Source organism: Cucurbita maxima, unplaced genomic scaffold (genome assembly GCF_002738345.1).
Source record: "Cucurbita maxima cultivar Rimu unplaced genomic scaffold, Cmax_1.0 Cma_Scf00014, whole genome shotgun sequence".
Classification (NCBI taxonomy): Eukaryota; Viridiplantae; Streptophyta; class Magnoliopsida; order Cucurbitales; family Cucurbitaceae; genus Cucurbita; species Cucurbita maxima.
Genome location: NW_019272030.1, coordinates 978677 through 995603, shown reverse-complemented (window position 1 = coordinate 995603; position 16927 = coordinate 978677). Strand labels below are relative to the sequence as shown.

The 16927-nt window shown below is 36.4% G+C and overlaps 5 protein-coding genes across 9 annotated transcripts in view; 2 read left to right on the top strand and 3 right to left on the bottom strand.

Annotated features, from left to right (window-relative positions):
• The window catches only part of LOC111489471 (protein trichome birefringence-like 41), a 4341-nt gene extending 3637 nt beyond the window's left edge, over window positions 1–704 (top strand). The window contains exon 5 of the mRNA XM_023137702.1: window positions 323–704. Coding sequence (XP_022993470.1) covers window positions 323–614 — 292 coding nt within the window. The 3' untranslated portion in view covers window positions 615–704. The remainder of the gene's footprint in view (window positions 1–322) is intronic.
• Window positions 317–2833, bottom strand: LOC111489472. 2 transcript variants are annotated; one of them, XM_023137704.1, is made up of 3 exons: window positions 1755–2716; window positions 1427–1676; window positions 317–610 (listed from the first exon to the last, which is right to left on the bottom strand). In XM_023137704.1, coding segments are annotated over exons 1-3 (558 nt in total). In that variant the 5' UTR covers window positions 2061–2716; the 3' UTR covers window positions 317–608. The 2 variants fall into 2 exon arrangements, with proteins under 2 accessions (XP_022993472.1, XP_022993471.1); XM_023137703.1 differs by lacking the exon at window positions 317–610 and adding an exon at window positions 2723–2833 and having other exon boundaries at window positions 1214–1676; window positions 1755–2126.
• A 527-nt stretch (window positions 2834–3360) lies between these two features.
• Window positions 3361–6701, bottom strand: LOC111489429 (protein IQ-DOMAIN 14-like). 3 transcript variants are annotated; one of them, XM_023137627.1, is made up of 6 exons: window positions 6571–6701; window positions 5928–6386; window positions 5483–5842; window positions 4934–5152; window positions 4167–4295; window positions 3361–4068 (listed from the first exon to the last, which is right to left on the bottom strand). In XM_023137627.1, exons 2-6 carry the CDS (start codon window positions 6000–6002, stop codon window positions 3475–3477), a joined length of 1377 nt encoding a protein of 458 aa, XP_022993395.1. In that variant the 5' UTR covers window positions 6003–6386; window positions 6571–6701; the 3' UTR covers window positions 3361–3474. The 3 variants fall into 3 exon arrangements, with proteins under 3 accessions (XP_022993395.1, XP_022993396.1, XP_022993397.1); XM_023137628.1 differs by having other exon boundaries at window positions 5928–6356; window positions 6571–6683; XM_023137629.1 differs by having other exon boundaries at window positions 4209–4295; window positions 5928–6675.
• Window positions 6702–9135: 2434 nt separating this feature from the next.
• On the top strand, window positions 9136–12791 carry LOC111489271. 2 transcript variants are annotated; one of them, XR_002719347.1, is made up of 3 exons: window positions 9136–9579; window positions 11296–12412; window positions 12501–12791. XR_002719347.1 is itself a non-coding variant. In XM_023137406.1 (2 exons), the coding sequence occupies exons 1-2, from the start codon at window positions 9486–9488 to the stop codon at window positions 12258–12260; spliced, it is 1059 nt and encodes a 352-aa protein (XP_022993174.1). In that variant the 5' UTR covers window positions 9136–9485; the 3' UTR covers window positions 12261–12791. The 2 variants fall into 2 exon arrangements, 1 of the variants encoding a protein (XP_022993174.1); XM_023137406.1 differs by having other exon boundaries at window positions 11296–12791.
• A 1152-nt stretch (window positions 12792–13943) lies between these two features.
• Window positions 13944–16393, bottom strand: LOC111489346 (pentatricopeptide repeat-containing protein At4g20740). The gene has a single exon (XM_023137520.1). The coding sequence runs from the start codon at window positions 16191–16193 to the stop codon at window positions 14004–14006; it is 2190 nt and encodes a 729-aa protein (XP_022993288.1). The 5' UTR covers window positions 16194–16393; the 3' UTR covers window positions 13944–14003.
• Between the last annotated feature and the right edge of the window lie 534 nt (window positions 16394–16927).

Sequence of the window (16927 nt, the reverse complement as noted above, 5' to 3'; positions counted from 1 at the left end):
AAAAAAAAAAAAAAAAAAAAAAAAAAAAAAAAAAAAAATCTCTGAATTTTTAAATGTTTCAAAAATATTTTAATTTTGGAGGAAAACCAACATTTTGTTTTAAAAACATCTCAAAAATGTTTAATATGATACTAACTGTAAATATTTATTTAATATTAAAAAAAACGAAAGGGTATTATTGAAAAAAAAATCCCAACTCTCCGAACTATAGTTCGATTAACTAAGAACCGTTTCATTATAATACGTGTTCTTTCAAACAACACATTCTTTTTTCTTAGGAACGCATGACTTGAACTCATTTCCTTTCATTTTATCACGATAGTGGCAAAGACTGGAACGAGCAGGGAGTAAAAAATTGTGGGAACGAAACAAGTCCAGTAGCGGGATCAACATACCCAGGAGGTTTGCCAGCAGCATCATTCACACTCCAGAAAGTATTGAATGGAATATCAAACCCAGTTCACTTGATCAACATAACAACTCTGTCTCAGCTTAGAAAAGATGCTCATCCAGGCACCTACAGTGGCCTTAGAGAAATGGACTGCATACATTGGTGCATTGCTGGCCTCCCTGATGCTTGGAATCAACTTCTTTATGCAGCTCTAATTTCTTAAAACATATGTAATTATTACATAACAATTGTGTGTGTTTCGAGCTACGGGTTTGTAATAACCCTACAATAAGACATACTACTATATGCAAGCTACAACGGTACACGCAAAGATGGAATCGTTATTAAACTATCTTAACAATGAAACTATTATAGAAACGTAGAAAACTATCTATACAAGCACAATGGTTTTATGCGTAAAGAGAGATTTAAAAGGCACTATCGTAATAAGAAATTTACCATAAATGTTCATAAACTTGCAACCTAACAAAATCACTTGAAATAAAGATGAAACATCTATTAACAGAAACTCAAAGATGGAATCATTATTAAACTATCCGTTAGAAACGTAGATATCTATCCATCAATGACTTTATTCTATGATCTCTTCGACCGACCCTTGTCATTAGGGTTTCATATATGTGTAGAAAATGTGTACTCCCAACTAAGAGGTCAGGGTTCAAATCCCCCACCTCGCTCGAAGTATAAAGTAACGAGACTATAAATTTATGATGCAACCTTTTTCGGAGGAGTCGGGAACTGGGTATGGGATCAATAGCTATTAGCAGTCATACAAATTACAGCCCTCAGTTAAGAAGAAAATGAAACGACCCATTAACAGAGATGGCTCTTTATTGAGTAATGATATTATGGTAAGTTCTGGAAACAGAGAACCAGAAAGAACAAATCTATACAGAAAGACAACAAGACTCTAACAATTGATACATTTAACTTGTGGTATCATATATATACACAAAGGTGAATTGATGAAAGACTTGTAACAAATTTCAATCTACTTGTAGTAGTGAATCTTACATGAACTGTGTGACAAGACGATTCTACTCGTTCCGAGTACACGACCGCGACGAACACGATTGAACTTCCAGCATCCAGTTTGCATCTCTTTTTCAACGAGGCTGGTGAATGAACCTTGGAGTGTGTTTGGGGCTCCTGCACTTAGCTGACTTCTCACTGTACTTTGCAGGACAAACTGGAGCCTTATGGAGATTTTGGAATGACTAGATCCTCCAATAATCTTTTGACATCCATTTTCATGGATTGCACCGATCAAATTCCAATATGGTAAGGTCAGGATCTTGTACTCAAATTATACTTCTTTTATGAACAAGATTAAAAGCACACCTTTTATGAGATTCTTAGGAGCGGTTGGTTTAATATCAGGCGTCTCATCTGCTTCAGTTGATTGAACCATAGCCTCAAACTCCGCCTCTTCCAGATCAAGAAACTCTTCTGTAGTGACTAAATCATTGGTACTGCTGTCGAAATCATCTTCCTGATGTTGGCTTAACCAGTAGTACTGGAACCACGGCGACGTCGTGACGAGTTCCCACCATTTTGGAGAGAAATCCTCGACGTTACGAAGAGCGTACGGAATGAAGATTGGAGCATTGGGGTTCAATGAAAAACTTCTTCCAGACAATAATGTCATCCTTACTCTAGATTATCCAATTCTTTCAACCAACAGCAGTTCTAAAAGTCTTAACAGACCACAAACCTGGAAAAAGTTTGGATATGAGAGACTTGATTGACTAAACAATCATGCTAAGGTATGCAAAGAGTGTTTAATTGACATAAAACTAAAAATATCGCAATCTTTCTCTTTAAATTAGGCAGAAAACAAAAAGAAACCTGTCTCTAAAAGGGAGCTATAAGCTTGATGAACTTCGAATGAAAAGCACGGTATAGAAAGTTCATAAGAACTTCAAAGAACAGAGTCTAAATTCTCAACAGAGTGGTAAATCTATTTACTGTCGTGTCCTTATTGAGAATACAAGATCATACCAATGAACGGGGATTTTATTGGATTTAGTTCACAAGTATTTTGAGTCAATCGGTTCCTAACAAATTAAAAATACATCGATCTGAAGATCCAATCCCTACACAAATGATATTGCAACGATCATTCAAAAGAAAAAAAAAGCAAACGAACATAGATACAGGAACAATAATCGAACTGTGTTCAGTTTAATCGCACGCATTAGCATCAAACAGAGCATCATTCCAATTTCAAATTACAACGAACACTCGACAGAAACCCTAGATGAAAACAGAAACAGAATCGTCAAGATTTGAAACGATAGTTCTTGTTACCGTTACTGTGAAGAAAGAGAGCTTTGTCGGAGTGATCAATGAAATGGTAAGAAGAAGAAGAAGAAGAAGAAGAACCGAAGCAGAAGGTTAGGGATTGCCGAAGCTGAGGTTCGGATATGGCTTTTGAAACTGCTTTTATGAAAAGCGAAAGATAATGAACGGTTAGGATGGTAGTGAGGGGAGTTGATCGGACGGCTGGAATGAGTTAACGGGAGAGATATTTTTGATTCGGTGTAAAGCACAAGCAATGATTGGGGCAGTGCTTAAATAATGTTTGGCCCTACTAATCCTTTGCCAAATGTCATCAATGGCCTCCTAAAGTTCGGTTACAACCGTCCGCTGTTTCAGTTGCGACCCTAGGCTGTTTTGATGTGTTCCTATTCGAGAATCAAAAGCTCTCATGATTTTGCTTTGGGCTCCTCAAAAAACCTTGTACCAATGGAGAAAGTATTATTTGATTATAAGCTCATGATCATTACCTAAATTAGTCGATGTAGGACTTTCATCATCCAACAACAATAGTATGTTGTATGTCTAATGACACTGACTAAGTTTATATGAGTACGTTCTATTTTAAATAAGATTTAGGTTTAGAAAAATTTTAGTCCCTATAGTTTCAAACTCGATATTTTAATCTCAAAAGTTTGATTTAGGTAAGATTGTTAACACATTTTTAATAGAAATATGAGCACAACAACGCCACAAACTGTTTCTGTATTAATTTTATATCAATATGCCTACCAAGACAACAATCATCGGAAGGCACTTTGTCTATCCCAGTTTGGCAAGGAATGCTCAGAATCAATGCTCAAATCCTTACTGAGAGTTCTGCTTGATCTCGTGGGCCCTGGAAGCCCCTTCAACCCCGGCGACCTCTGCTGCTGAAGCCCCCTTCTGCCGCTGTTAATTCCGACCTCACTCGCCGTTGAATTCACCAAACAGAGCGGCTTTGTCTTGCACGGCGAGTTCCCATCGGAGCAGCTGTCCAATCCCCCTGCCGGCCTCAGCTTCGGGGAGCTCAAGGATCTTGCTTTTGCCTTTGCAGATTCAGTGGCCGCCATGTATGCTGGCACCAGTGGGGAGCTTGAAAATGAGCTGTTTGAGTCTATTCCGCCCCCAAGTGAACGCTGCTTCTTGTGGTGGGAGAGTTTTTTCAGAGCTGGATTTTGATATGGAGATTGGTTGGGGAGTTCTTCTGTGTTTTTTGTTGGTGGGTTTGGATTTGAGGTGAAAATGGAGTCCAAATCTTCGAGTTCTTTGCTTTTGGAGAGCTGGGTGTCGACCCATTGGTCTAGCCAGTATCTCCATCTTCCTCTTACCTTCTTTCGTTCCGACTCTGTAGATCTCTGCAAAATGGTGGAGGTGTTAGGATCACACCGACAACACACATTCGATCTAGATGAACAGTAAAGAAAGAAATATTGGGTTGATTAGTACTATTTACCCTGTGGGCGAACAAGTATTCCTTGACTCGCTCTCTCCTTACCACTGCTTCTTTTCTGCTACAAAACACTGCATCGGCTTCTTCTTTTGATAGTAGGCTGTCATCCCACCTTTGATCGTTGGAATCCAACTTCAAAATCAATGAACAATGGAAAAAGTGAATAAGAAAACAATAGTCCTACTTTCATTAGAAATGGAGATCTTTTGTAGATCATAGGTGTTTAAATAACAGTCCAAGCTCACAGCTAGCAGATATTGTCCTCTTTGAGTTTTTTCTTTCGGGCTTTCCTTCGAGGTTTTTAAAACGCCTTTGCTAGGGAGAGGTTTCCACACCCTTATAAAGAATGTTTTGTTCTCCTCCCCAACCGATGTAGGATCTCGCAATCCACCTCCCTTCGGGGTCCAGCGTCCTTGCTGGCACACCACCTCGTATCCACCCCCCTTCGGGTTTGCATATCGCTCGGAGTCTGGCTCTGATACCATTTGTAACAGCCAAAGTCTACCGCTAACAGATATTGTCCTCTTTGGGCTTTCCCTTCCGGGCTTCCCCACAAGGTTTTTAAAACGCGTCTACTAAGGAGAGGTTTCCACACTCTTATAAAGAATGTTTCGTTCTTCTCTCCAATCAATGTAGGATCTCACACATGCTAAGCCTATGAAACGACTTGTTGTCTCAATTGGCTGTATTAAGAAACAGTAATATCATCAAACCAACCAGTTCTTAACAGCGTTGATCAATCAATATAGCTATACTTTGATTTGGCCTACCTTTATGATCCTATCTCTCAAGCTCTGAAACTGCCTCGTTTCAGGAGAATTGAAAGTGTTTTGAGGAGGGTGAAGCCTATTTGAACAGACTTGTGATTGTATGCTAACGATGGACTGCAAGCACTTCAAAGTGGCAATGGCTTGGCGCCTAACAGCTCTCCCTCTAATAATTGCTTGTAGTTTCACTATTCCTTTCAGTGCTCTCAATGCCTTCCTCGCCTGCAAACTTACATTATTTACTTAATGATTCAAATATCACTGCGTAGAACAAGGCTGGAGAATCAAATTATATACACAAGTTAGGAAAAAGTTCTGATATTCCCTTCCTCCTGTTTCTAGTCTTTTAGCTCATGATTATCATATTCATCCCAAAGAGTAAGTTCTTGAATGATTCTTTCTTAAAAAGAAAAGATTAGAGTACAAGATTTCAAATCTAGCTCCATGGGTTCTACTTTTTTTAGCTCAGACAGTAACAGTACCAATTTGTTTCAGCATGTTCATTCTTATTCCATTGAATTAAATGAGGAAGTATGGTCAGAAAGTACTCACAAGGAAGCCACGGAAAGCGGTTTGGATAGTAATAGCAGCAAGCTCATGGATTTCCCTTTCATGCTCAGGAAGATCAGATGGAGGGGCCTTCTTGAGAGGCTTAAAGGGTTCCTCTGCAGCATCTTGTTGATGAGATTGAGGGGTCCCTGTGAGCCACACAACCTCAACAGCAGCCTTAGCTGCTGCAACTGCCGCTTCGGCGGCTGCGGTTGTCGCAATGGCCACAGAAAGAGCCTGTTTCCTCTCCTCTTCCTCCTCCTCTTCTCGTCTCATCGTCGCTTTTGATGGCAGCGGCGCTGTCAGTGTGGCTAGTCTCTTGTTCCTCATCCTTCCAAACACCCATTTCCACCTCTTTTGCTTCTGAGAAAACAACATTTATTGGCATTGATGATTAGTTGAAGACATGTTACAAAATCAAGCAATATATCCATCCATCTATCTTTACCTTCTCAGGCTTTGTCTGTGTCTCTGAAACGAAAAGCTTCTTGACTAAATAAAACCAGCCCTTCTTGTTGCCCATTTGAGAACACCAGCAAGCAATCAATGAGCAACGGAAATAGAATAGTAACTAAACTAATCTCAATCCCAACGTTGAGAAAATATTCGGTTCTAGAACAGATGAAAATAAAACCAGAACCCCATTTGCAGAAACACAAAAAGTCGTCCAAGTAACACAAAAAATGAATCAAGGGTCCTTCAAAATTCAATCCCAATTACAAAAAAAAGTAGAGGAAACCATTGAAGAACCTTCAAAAGGGAGCTTGAAGCCATCAACAGGAGAAAACAATGGAGGAGACATTTCATCGAACACCTTGTAGGCAAAAAAACCCAGAACCAGAACCAGACCCAGATCTTTCCCAAATCATCAGAAACTCTGAAAGACAAGAATCAACCGAGAGAAGAACTGAAAGAAGAAGAACCCAAATGGACAAAATGTGAAAAGACGTCAACTCAATACTTTCATGTTTTGAGAATTCATGTTTTCTTAGCTCTTTGAGATGAGTTTGAATTGCTTGCTTCCAGTTTTGTGGGCCTTTCAATCACAAATTGTGAAAAGAAAAAGAGTGGCAGAGGACTGAGAGGTCTACCTTTTGTGGGAACCCTTCCTTCAGTGGGTTCTTGAGAAGAAAAAAATCCTTGTGACTTCTAATGGGTCCTCCCATTCCTTTGTCACAGCCTTTACTTTTTCTCTCAAATGCATCCAACATATTCAAATGCCTGTTGGGTACCAAATTACTGAATTGCCTCTTCGTTCCAATAAATTTATCAGATGAATTTTTGAAAAATTAAAAACTAAAGTTAGTTTGTGGGTTGAACTTTTCTATTAGGTCAACTTAGACCAACCTGAAAATAAGGTTACAATCCAATACTACCCTACTCACCCTATTTTAAAAATTATTATATAAAAATTAAGAATATTTTACGTTCATCTATTAATATTTTTAAAATAATTAAAAAAAAAAACCATGTGTAATTTAAGACATGTTCCTTTTCAAGGACATTAAAAAAGTTTCTAACACTGTTTGAAGCCTTTATTTTTTTTTTGGGTTATTTAGAAAAATTATAATTAATATTTATAAATAAATAAATAAATAACAAATTGATGGATTTAAAATAGTTCTCAAAACAAATAAATAGTACAAAGTGGAAACAGTATTTTATTGTTTTTATTTGTTTTTTAGTACTTTCTAAGCTCATTGTTTTCCTATTATTTACTATTTTTTCATTTTCTTTTTATAATTTCAACTTAGTTTCCAAAAATAATATTTTATTTTAATATTTTTTTAGTCAAATACAAAACCATTGAAGAATAGTAATAAAAAATAAAAACAAATTTATAATTAATTTGGTGAATTTTAATTTTAATTTGTAAATCTCCACTTTTATATTTAGCCTAAATTTATATTTTCTTTTTATTTTATTAAATCAATTTTAATTCAATTTCAATTTCAACTAATTCGCTCACTAATTTCAATGTAAAATAATAATGTAAGAATCTTCCTAATTCCATTAATTTTAATAAAATAAAGTGTGGTTAATTTTTTTTTAAGGATATTTTGAGAAAAAAGTTATTAAAAGGTTAAAATTGTAATACATATAAAGTTTAAGGTTAAAACGGTAATACTGATTTAATTTGATAAAATTTAAAGTTTAAAATTAAAAAGGATGAATAAATAAATAAAAAAAACGGCTTGAAGTAATTATAACCCAAGTTGTTGATGGGTAACTACTTTTTAAAAATGAATGATGAGAGGGAGAGAGAAAGATGAATGAAGGGTAAAATGGGAAATTTGAAGAGTTGAAAGGGATGAGAGAATGGGAGAATGTAAGAAAGAAAACAAAGCATAATGGTTGAATGGAGTAGGGAAGCCAGCTGGTAGTGGGACCCACAACATTCTCACCTTTATTTATTTATTTATTTATTATTATTATTATTTTTTCTCACATAAATTCCATCTCCCTTTAGTTTTTTTTTTTTTTTTTAAATATTATTATAAATATTCTATATAGTTCAAGACGTTATATATTAAATAAAATAAGTTTCACATTATCCATTAATGTATAGAAGAATATACTAAAATGGAAAATAATAATTGAACAAATTTTTCTCTTAAATTATATATAATGATCCTCGATTGGTAGGGGTATTTATGTAATTTGAGAATCCTACCCGTTTAGATTATTTATTCAAATCATAAATATTAGATTGAATTAGATTTTATTTTGAAAAATCAAAAAATATTTGTGAGCTAGACAATTTTTTTTTTTTTTTTTTTTTTTTTTTTTTGTCAGATTCCAATTTGAAATAAAGGGACTATACTACTCTTTATATTATTATAAAATTTAAAAATATTTGATCTATGTAACTGAAGTTAATAATGGGCTGAGACTTGTGAATATTTAATATTTGAGTTTGATGAGATTTTAGTTATTAATGTAACATGTGTTGGATGATGAAAGTTCCACATCGGCTAATTTAGGGAATGATTATAAGTGAGGAATACTAACTCCATTGGTATGAGGCATTTTGAAGAAGCCTAAAGTAAAGCCATGAGAGCTTATGCTCAAACTGGATAATATCATATCATTGTGAAGAATCGTGTTCGTCTAACAACATGTATGGTAGATAAGTAATTTTTTTAAAATAATTAAAAAAAAGTAACTTGAGAACTCAATTCAACAACTCAAAAATAGATGATTGGGTTGGGTTGTTTATAATTATTAATCCTTAAATATATATATTTTTTTAAAAAAATTCTATACTTTTATTATTATTATTTTACCGTTTGAATTTAAAATTATTATTTATAATATATTTTAAACATTTCACGACAATACCAGTAATTTGAGAGAGTTATTAAATTAAGGATTAATTTGGGGGCCAAATTAATATGTGGACCAAAGTGTAAGGACCAAAAGTGTAATTTATTTAATTTTTAAAAAAGAATTAAGGTTTCACCAATAGTAATAAAATATAAACACAAAATTTAGGATGAATGACACGTGTCTATTTAATTTAAGAAATATTTAATAAGTGTTTGTTTTTGTTAATATAACAAATCCGAACTAAAATTGAAAAATTTTAAAGTTTATTATTTAGAAACAAAATTGTAATTTAACCTAAAGAAAGTATAAAATTGGTGTAATGGAAGTACGGATCCAAGTAGTGCAGTGTGTTCAAGAAGAAGAACGAAACGGGTCGGTCAGTTCGCCCAAAGATCCGCAGCCGCAGCCTTTGATCTTTGTTTATCTATTCTATAATCTCGATTTCTCTCTCAAATTCCAAGTTTTATCACTTCAATTACCGACTCATTTCGTCATTTATCGTCTCTGTTCTTAAGATTTGGCGCCCTTCTTTTTTCACTCTGTTCGATTTCTTCGGTGCCACAACACGGCGTGCGTCTCAATTCTTGGCCTCTCTTTGTTTATGTGATTCGTTGTTGACTGTTGAGAGTATCATCGCGTGGTTCGAATCTGTTTTTTGGGGTTTTTGTTTGATGTAATGGGTAATTGGAGAGAACGGCCTAGGAGAAATTTTCGGAATCAGAAGCCTCCTTGGTCGGCGTTAAGAAATTACGATCAAGATCCTCCGCTAGGTAATTTTCTTCCCTTGTTGTTTTTAGAATTAGGGTGCTGTGAGTTTCTTTTGTAGTGAAATTTCATGTTCGTCATTGAATTGAATGGAACTCGATTTCTTTGATTAGTTTCGTTAGTTGTTGGATAGAAATTATTCATTAGTTCAGTTGTTGAATTGAATAGACATCTGGCTTATTTAGTCAGTTTTGTCTTGAACAATGGCTTTTAGGCAAAATGCTGAAGTGAAGCTTGGGTTGGAGTTGGTAGGGATCTTGATTGATCCTTTGCTTTATTTTATTTCATATTTAGATTTTTACAGAAAGGACGTTCTCATCTTTTTCGTAATCTTGTGAATGTGATGTCTGCCGTAATTTACGGGCAATAAGGTTACTGTTTTGAATAGTTTATGAATTAAAATGCAATGTAACATCTTTTCTTTTCATCTTTTTTGGAAAGATGAGAAAGTGAATGTGATCTGTGGGCTGTGTGAGATTGATGAAGATGATATTCTCATGTTAAACATGAAATTCGAAGTTGTAGTAATTATGAAATTGGAAGCGGACCTTTCTAATTTTGTTAGAACATCTTTTCTTTTTATCCTTTTTGGAAAGATGAGAAAGTGAATGTGATCAGTGGGCAGTGTGAGATTGATGAAGATGATATTCTCATGTTAAACATGAAATTGGAAGTTGTAGTAATTATGAAATTGGAAGCGGTCCTTTCTAATTTTGTTAGAACTACTCCCAATTTGAAAAATAAGTACCTTATTTCTAGATGATTGATGTTCTAGGGCTAAGAGTATTGCTTATTTCATATATCATAGATCTTTTATTGATTAATAATATTAATAGAAGGCCATTTTCTCAGAAATATATGAACCATAGAAACTGCTGATGGTTACTGTTAAAAGATGATGTTGCCATCTTATTACATTACAAGAAGAAGAAAAAATCTCATGGAAAGTGGTAATTGTAGGAAATAGGGATGAATTTGATTGTACCTCCTTAAAATTTACATTTCTTTTCTATTTCTATCAAATTTTGCAATTCAGACAAGGCTAAGTGGTGGCTTACGGTGGTTTATGGGATTAAAATGGACCAGTGATTTTTCCACAAAACAAGTTTGATTAGTCATCAGATTAGCACTCAATTAAGCTTCAAACAAATTTGTATCTAATCACTCTTCCACTTCTTGAAACTGAAAATGTAGACTGGAAACTTGAGGAGGATTCGATGCCCTTTTGTGTATTCTTCATGTCAATCATTGTAAATGGCTGCTATTAAGGGTATATTAGTAGTTAGTTAGGGAGTGTTATAATATTTGGTTATAAGTAGAGAGAGAGTGGAAAGGGAGGTGGTCGACATTATTTTGGTGAGTGATTTAGGGCTTGTGAGAGATCTTAAAAAAGGGGGTCCAAGTACCTCGAAGAGTTGGTCTATCTTGTAGTTCGGGTATCTTTTATCTTTCAATACATTTGGGTTCTATCAAATTGAGTGTGTTAAAGCTTCGGGATTAAATTAAACCTAAACCAAATATTAGGAATCGAAATTATAAATATTCCATTTATATCTCTTCACTGATTTCTAAGTGTTTGGAAATGTGTGATGGTACAATTTTTATTTGTTTGGTTAAACAAAAAATGCAACACCTTGTTTTGTAGGATGCTCATCCATATTATTAATCTTTCAGTGAACTTAATGGTTCTGAATTAATTTCATCGTTTCTTCTTGGTGTAGAGTATTGGCGAGATGGCATTCCTTTATGGGAAAAGACATTTTGCAAAGAGATCGGCTGTGTGCCATGGGGTAAAATAGTTGATTCCAAGAACTTTATTTATTGTCATACTAATGTAGTCAATTGGGATGATTCTGCTTGTGAAGAGGCTTTCCATAATGCTAAAAGACGTTATTGGGCAGCCATTAACGGCCATCAGTGTGATATCAATCTGCCTGATCCGGACAAATATATTGAACAAATCGATTGGAGTCCAGAGATGGATCCTGAAATGATTGAGGAACTGGATTGGGCATACTACAATCCTAATATGAAGCAACATGATGATTGGTTGGAGTGTAAAAATAAAAGGACAAGGAACTCCAGTTCTGTTTGGACAGAAAGTCACATTGAAGATCCAGGTCATGTGGGTAATCCCTGGGAACATGGTAACCAATTCACTGAAACTAAAGGACAAGGATGGAGCCAGTGGAATTTAAGTGAGTCGAGGCAGGTGAATAATGATGGCAATCATTGGGACAATATCATTGACCCAAAGAACAGGGGTATGGTGGACACTGCCTGGAAGGATAAAGGGAATCAAGTTGTCACCTCCTGGCAGAATAAAGGATTTTCTAGAGATGCAAGAAGTATGGTAGACAATGCCTGGAGAGCTAACGTGCAGCATCAAGATGGCGCTGCCACCTGGAAGACTAAAGGGTTTGCCAGTGATGCAAGAAATAACTCATGGAGCAGGCACCAGCAGTGTGCCAGTAATTTTGATCATTATAATAGGCCTGGGAATAGCAATTACAATCAAAATGTCAGAAATTTACCTGATAGAATGCCGCCGAATATTCACGGTAACAAACAGGATTGGAAATGTAAGTATAGGTATGGCAAGAGGCCAAAAGATGCACAATTTGATTACATTGGAGGTAGGGATCAAGGAAACATTCCACCCAACCGACAAGGGGGAAGATTTTGATCAGCTGTTTCATGTTGGAGGATATTCAAAGCTTCAAAGAGATTATTTTGGTTGTTGGAGTTGACTGGCCACATGAATTTTGATTTTGCCCACTAGTAGCCAACCACTTCTGTTTTTGCTTTGATACTGCAGGATCATATATGTTTTTGTTGGTAGATTTTTAACTTTATTTCAACAAGAATGACTCTGCAGAATTTTTGGTATAAAGAATTGAATATGAGTGACTTGGTTCTATTGCAGGTCAATAGGTAGATTCCTCCCCTTACAATATGCGATCCTTGTATGATCAGGCCACATTAAGTATGTATTGAGAAACCTCTTTTTGGGAGACTTTATAGAGGCAATAACAGCTCTACTATCAATCCAATTATGACTTGTATGTGTGATGAGCCTAATCTTAGCCAAGAACATCGTGGAGTTCCATTGTACACCATCTTGATAATCTCCCTCATTCGCCAACCTTGCTAGTTGATCTATTCTCCTCATTAATGATTGATTACTTTAATTCACTTTTTGGTATCTTTTTTCTTCGCCTATTTTACTTCAGAATCATATTCTCACAGATGATTGGTTTTTTTCTTTTTTTTCAAGAAGAAATATTCAGACAATTGGCTTCTTAAAAATGTGTTGTACACTCTGGATATGCAGTTTGTTCTTGTTCTTAGGTCCTTGTTCTGAGAAATGAGAATTCAACACAGAAGAAGAAAGTTCCAAGTGGGAAGAGGTAAGTCCCTCAACCATGTTATTTTCAGCCTCCTTATGTTGATGCTCTGTTTGCTTACGTTAAAACTAAAGCATGTTCAGCTATTCTTGTCATTGCTTTTAAGGTCTTTAGTAGGAAAAAAGAGCCTCGACGATATCACCCATATGGTCTCGAACCAGAGCTTTTAACCTTTTCTTGAGTGTCCAATCAAAGAAGTATAAGACTTAAGGTGTTTGGTAACTCTTCTTTATAAGGTGAAAATGTTCAAATCCTTTGTAAGCTGCAATATTAACTTGGCAATTTTTCCTCCTCGAGTACTTCCGTATAACACATCCTTTCTCTTTTATTACTGGCAGGTAAAGAAATGATTCAGGTACGGCGAGATTAACTTTAAAGAACAGAACTAAATGCAAAATTGTTATCAAGTGGGATCCAAGAAATTGCTTCTAGGAACAGATTGATTTGCTGTTAGCTGCATAAGATTCAAAACTACGGCATGATTTGATCCTGATGAATTCCAGGTATCTGAGAAAGGAGAAACTGAAACGCCCCATGAATATCTCACCCATTTTCTGATTTACTTTGGCTTCTGTGTTGTAATTTGCATAATTTGGACGGCTAGTTTTGGTTGATATCTTCTGGGGACAGGAGTTGTGTGCTTGGATTGGAATGTCGAATGAAAATGAACTGGCTGAGGGTTTTTTATAATTTTCTTAATTTGATACCTACATAGAACATTATTTCATTATACTAAGATGGATAACAAAAAAAAATCCTTTAGATATGATATAAAATGGATAAGATAGGGGGCAAGGATAGAAAGGAACTTAATCCGTCCGTTGCCCGTTTTAATCGCCTCGTTTTTTCATTTTTGTCCAGTCACTATAACTTTCACAAAAGGCCATCCTCTCTATTCCTATATAACACAAAAAGCTCAACTCAATTACATATCCTTCCTATATCAGTTGTTGAACTATTCCTATATCAGCAAAGAAAGAGTTTTTATTGATGAACAAATAGTGAGGAAAATAATTATGTTCTTAATTTGATAGCAGCTTGCTTCCTTTTGCTTTCAGCTTGGATTCAAGATTGAAAAATTTCAGCCCACATCTTACCAAATCTGCCGTCTTCTTCTTCATGTGTTCAACTAACAGTTCCTCACATACAATGCAGTTTGCTTCTCTCATCTGCCTGCTCTCCTTCAGATGTAAAAACACACTCTTTGCCCCCTCAATCGTCCCATACTTGCCCATTCCTGATACGATCGCCGAGTACGCCACCGCGCTCACGGGGCAACCTTGTTGCACCATCTCATTAAGGACATCGATCACCATCTCTGCTTTACCAGATTTACACGCTTGGAGAATCGTTAGAGCGTATTTGAATTCCAGAGGTCCACTTTCGGTGTTTGCTAAACAGTCTCTAACAAGCATCATAACTGCGTCGATCTCGCAGATTTTGAACAGACCTTCGGAAAGAGAGCAGTAGGCTGCCATGGAAGGAACCGAACCCAGCTCAACTATTTTGTTATGAGATGCACAAGCCTCTTGGATTTGTTCGACTTCAACATAGCACGATACAACAATAGAGTAAGTTGAAGGGTCTGGTTCGATATTCGAGCTCTTCATGTCATTGTAGATCTCTAATGCTTTCTTTGCCTGCCCATGGCGGTGAAGAGCCCCAATAACGATATTGTATATCGCAACACTGCCATAGCCCTTATCGATCAAGCCACGAAACACATCTAGAGCTGTGCTTATCTTGTCCTCCTCTTCGACCATAAGAGACATCAACTTGAAAAGAACATCATCCATAGAAAGTTCCAACTTCTGCAACAATGATAACAACTTCCACAAATCTTCCATTCTTCTCGTCTCCACGTATTGAATCATAATAGGCTTCACCGTTCCGAAATCTGGCTTAAGATCCTCTCGTATGGTTACTCGAAAGAGTTTATACGCCCGATCGACTTGATTTTCATTACAAAGACCTTTAATAAGAGAATCATATATCCCTAAATCAGCTCTATACCCTGAATCTATTAAATCCTTCAGCAAATCAAAAGCTAATCCAACTTTCTCATCCTGCACAAATGCCTCAATCAAGGACCCATAAATTGCTCTGTCTATCAAAATCCTCTTCCCTTTCATCTCCTGAAACAATTCGAACGCTTTTTGCACCCAACCGACTTTACACAATCCGGTAATCAAAGTCCCATATGCCATAACATCAGGCTCTACTCTATCAGCTCTCATTTCATCCCAAACTCTCAAACAACCCTCCAAATTCTCCTCAGAAATCAACACTTTCACCATTGCTGTATAAGCAAACACATCAGGCTTACACGAATTCGCCCTCATTCGACCCAAAAACTCGAGCATTTCATCAACCCTCCCTGCCTTACACAACCCTTTAATCAAAATCATAAAGGTAATGTTCTCTTCCACTAACCCATTTTCCTGAAAGTCCCTATAAACAGATAAAGCTAAATCCATATTACCTGTTTTGACTAAGGCATCAAGAATCCTGTTATACAAGAAAACACGAGGAATAACCCCAAATTTCTTCATCTTTTCATACACATAGTAAACTCTAAGACCCCTATTGGCATCACAATGCATTCTAATCAGAATCTCGAACTGTTTTTCACTAGGAGGCTTACCTTGTGAATCCATGAGCTCAGGAATCTGATCAGCAGCCCTGAAGCGATTGTGGCGATTCAAACAATAAGCAAAAGCATTATAAGAAGCGAAATTGTGATGAAACCCCTTTTGCTTCCCGGCCCAGTAGAAGAATTTGGAAGCTAAAATGGGGTTAGAATCACGGCGGTGAGAAGCCTTGAGAACCTCTGCGACAAGGTCCGGAGTAACCCGGCGGAGCTTGTTGAGTTCAGAGATCACCGGCGGACCCCATTGGTTTTGATTCTTCCGGAAGGCGTCGACGATGAAGCGAGCAATTGGGGAAAGGCGGAGGGCGCTGGAGAAGAAGGCCTCGGAGGGCGACGGCGTAAGGTTGGAGTGTTGTTTAAATGGGCGATCAGGATCCCAGTTGCGGAGATGGAAGGGTTGGGGTTTTGGGGTAATGGGTTTGTCGGGGTTGGGTGGAGTGAGGGACTGGCGGTTGGTGAAGAGGCCGCCGTAGACTGTGGGGCGGTGCTGCTTGGGGTTGCGGTGGCGGTGGCCATAGAAGAAGTATTGCTTGTAGGGTTTTGAGGGGATTTGAGGGGGCATTTGTGGGATGTTGATGCCTCTTCTTTGGAGAAATTGGTATCTGAAATCGCATAATTTGTGCACTTAGCTTAAGAAAAATGTTCTCGGGTTCGTAATCGTAACAGAAGGCTTCAAGAATTCTGAAGCTGTAAGCTTCGTTGAAGAAGAAGAAGAAGAAGAAGCTGGGCTCATTCTCAATGCAATCCCCATTTCTTAAATCTTTACACTATTTTTTTTGGTCTTATTTCTTTTTCTTCCTTAAATATTCTTATAAACATTTTAAAAAAACTATTATTTAGATTAAAAGGTTGGTTTGGATTAAGTTTGAAAGAACAATATTAAGACATATCGATATTTCGACAATATAGATAAATAACCTTTTCCCTTATATTGTCGTGGAATTGAATAACATTTTCCCTTCATTGTTGTGGAATTACTTGAATCCCGATATATCATAAGAATTGAGCGATATTTCAATCGATACACACAATAAACAAATAGATATCTATTACCTTATGCAATCCTATATGATCATATTATACCATCCTTATCATCCATATTGAGTAATACTATTGTAGTGTAGAAGTTGGGCGTACTTTGTTTTTGCATCTCAAATGACTTTTTCCATATTGCTTCATGTACTACGATTGAAAGTGCCACAATTTTAGCTTTCATTGTAGATAGGGTTACTGATGGTTGTCAAGAGTCGTGCAAGTATACATTGTTAACAAGCAGTATAAGAGGGAAAGTATCAA